Source organism: Oryctolagus cuniculus, chromosome 5 (assembly GCF_051225735.1).
Source record: "Oryctolagus cuniculus isolate XC-2025 breed Fujian yellow rabbit chromosome 5, ASM5122573v1, whole genome shotgun sequence".
Classification (NCBI taxonomy): domain Eukaryota; kingdom Metazoa; phylum Chordata; class Mammalia; order Lagomorpha; family Leporidae; genus Oryctolagus; species Oryctolagus cuniculus.
Window position 1 is genome coordinate 115,773,680 of NC_142871.1, and position 1,531 is coordinate 115,775,210.

Consider the following 1,531-nt stretch of genomic DNA (forward strand, 5'->3'; position numbering starts at 1 on the left):
TCATTTGTTCAATTATTTCTTTTCATTTAAAAAAATGTGTTTAGGCACATGCATAGTGGGACATGTGTAAGCCATATTGGGGAGCCTGGGACAGGGTCCTGCCTCTGCTTCTGATCCAGCTTTCTGCTAGTACATATCATAGGAAGCAGCACATAAAGACTTAAGTGGGACCTTGCGGCCCTCATGAGAGACCCAGCCAGTGTTCCTGGTTCCTGATTTTGGCCTGGTTCAGCTCTGGTTGTTGTGAATATTTGGGAAATGAACCAGTGGATGGAAAATCAATCTCTCTCTCTTTCAAATAAATAGAAATACATTTTTTAAAAATTTTATTTATTTATTTGAAAGTTGGAGTTACACACAGAGAGAGAAGGAGAGGCAGAGAGAGAGAGAGATCTTCCATCCACTGGTTCATTCCCCAATTGGCCGCAGTGGTCGGATCTGTGCTGATCCGAAGCCAGGAGCCAGGAAACTATATGCATGAGTCATTAATACAAAGACAAATAACACCTGGTAGCTATCCTCCAGGCACTTAAATCTAGTCAGGGAGACATTGGAGCAGTGCAATGGCACAAAGGAGGATGTGGCTAGTTTCCCTGGGAGAGGATGTCTCAAAAAGCTTTTTTCAGCCAGATCCGCGTGCCTTAAGGGCTGATTCTGAGGCCAGAGTGCCATTAGGACATCTGCCATTCTATGGGTCTGCTGTGTATCTCGCTTCCCATGTTGGATCGTTCTCCCCCCCCCCCTTTTTTTTTTTGGTTCCAGTACGACTTTTATTTGAGCTGCCCCTGGGGTGTGTGTCCCTGTCACAGGCCAAACCAGCTGGGAACCCCGCCACGCCGGGGGTCGGCACTCAGCCGCTGCCGCTCAGCCTGCAGGAGGTGGTCCCGGGCGTCCTCGGGGCCGTCCTGGGAGCCCTGCTCCTTCGCAGGGAACAGGTCGGGAAAGGTGAAGCGCTGTCCGTGGGCCAGCTGCACATAGGCCACCTTGTAGTCCGGCTTCTTCAGCCGCACGTTCCTGTGGTCTCTCTTCCTGTTGGAGCCGTGCTGCACCCGCGTCCGCACAGCGGCCACCGGCATCTTGTAGATGCTCTGCAGGTAGTTCCTGAGGTCCACCCTGGTCATCTCCATGGGGATCCGGAACTGCACGGTGTCCTCGGGCTGGGCCGTGCCAGGCCGCACCAGCTGGATGAAGAAGTTGGTTCAGAAGAGGCAAAGCTGGGGGCCCCCCAGCTGGTACAGGGGGTACAGCACATTCTGTGCCATGGAGCCGCACCGCTTCTCTCCCTTTTTTATTCTATCAGCTAGTATTTGCAGACACTAGTCTTGTTTATGTGCTCCCTTTGGCTCTTAGCCCTATCATTATGATCAATTGTGAATAGAAATTGATCACTGGGACTAGTGAGATGGTATTGGTACATGCCACCTTGATGGGATTGAATTGGAATCCCCTGGTATGTTTCTAACTCTGCCATTTGAGGTAAGTCAGCTTGAGCATGTCCCGAGGCATGGAAAGCCAAAACACTCTGGCAAAA

The 1,531-nt window shown here is 51.0% G+C and overlaps 1 protein-coding gene across 1 annotated transcript; it reads right to left on the reverse strand.

Annotated features, from left to right (window-relative positions):
* Positions 1-743: 743 nt before the first annotated feature.
* LOC100343402 (large ribosomal subunit protein uL23m) lies at positions 744-1,272 on the reverse strand. The gene has a single exon (XM_008263061.5). It carries the CDS (start codon positions 1,125-1,127, stop codon positions 804-806), a length of 324 nt encoding a protein of 107 aa, XP_008261283.3. The 5' UTR covers positions 1,128-1,272; the 3' UTR covers positions 744-803.
* Between the last annotated feature and the right edge of the window lie 259 nt (positions 1,273-1,531).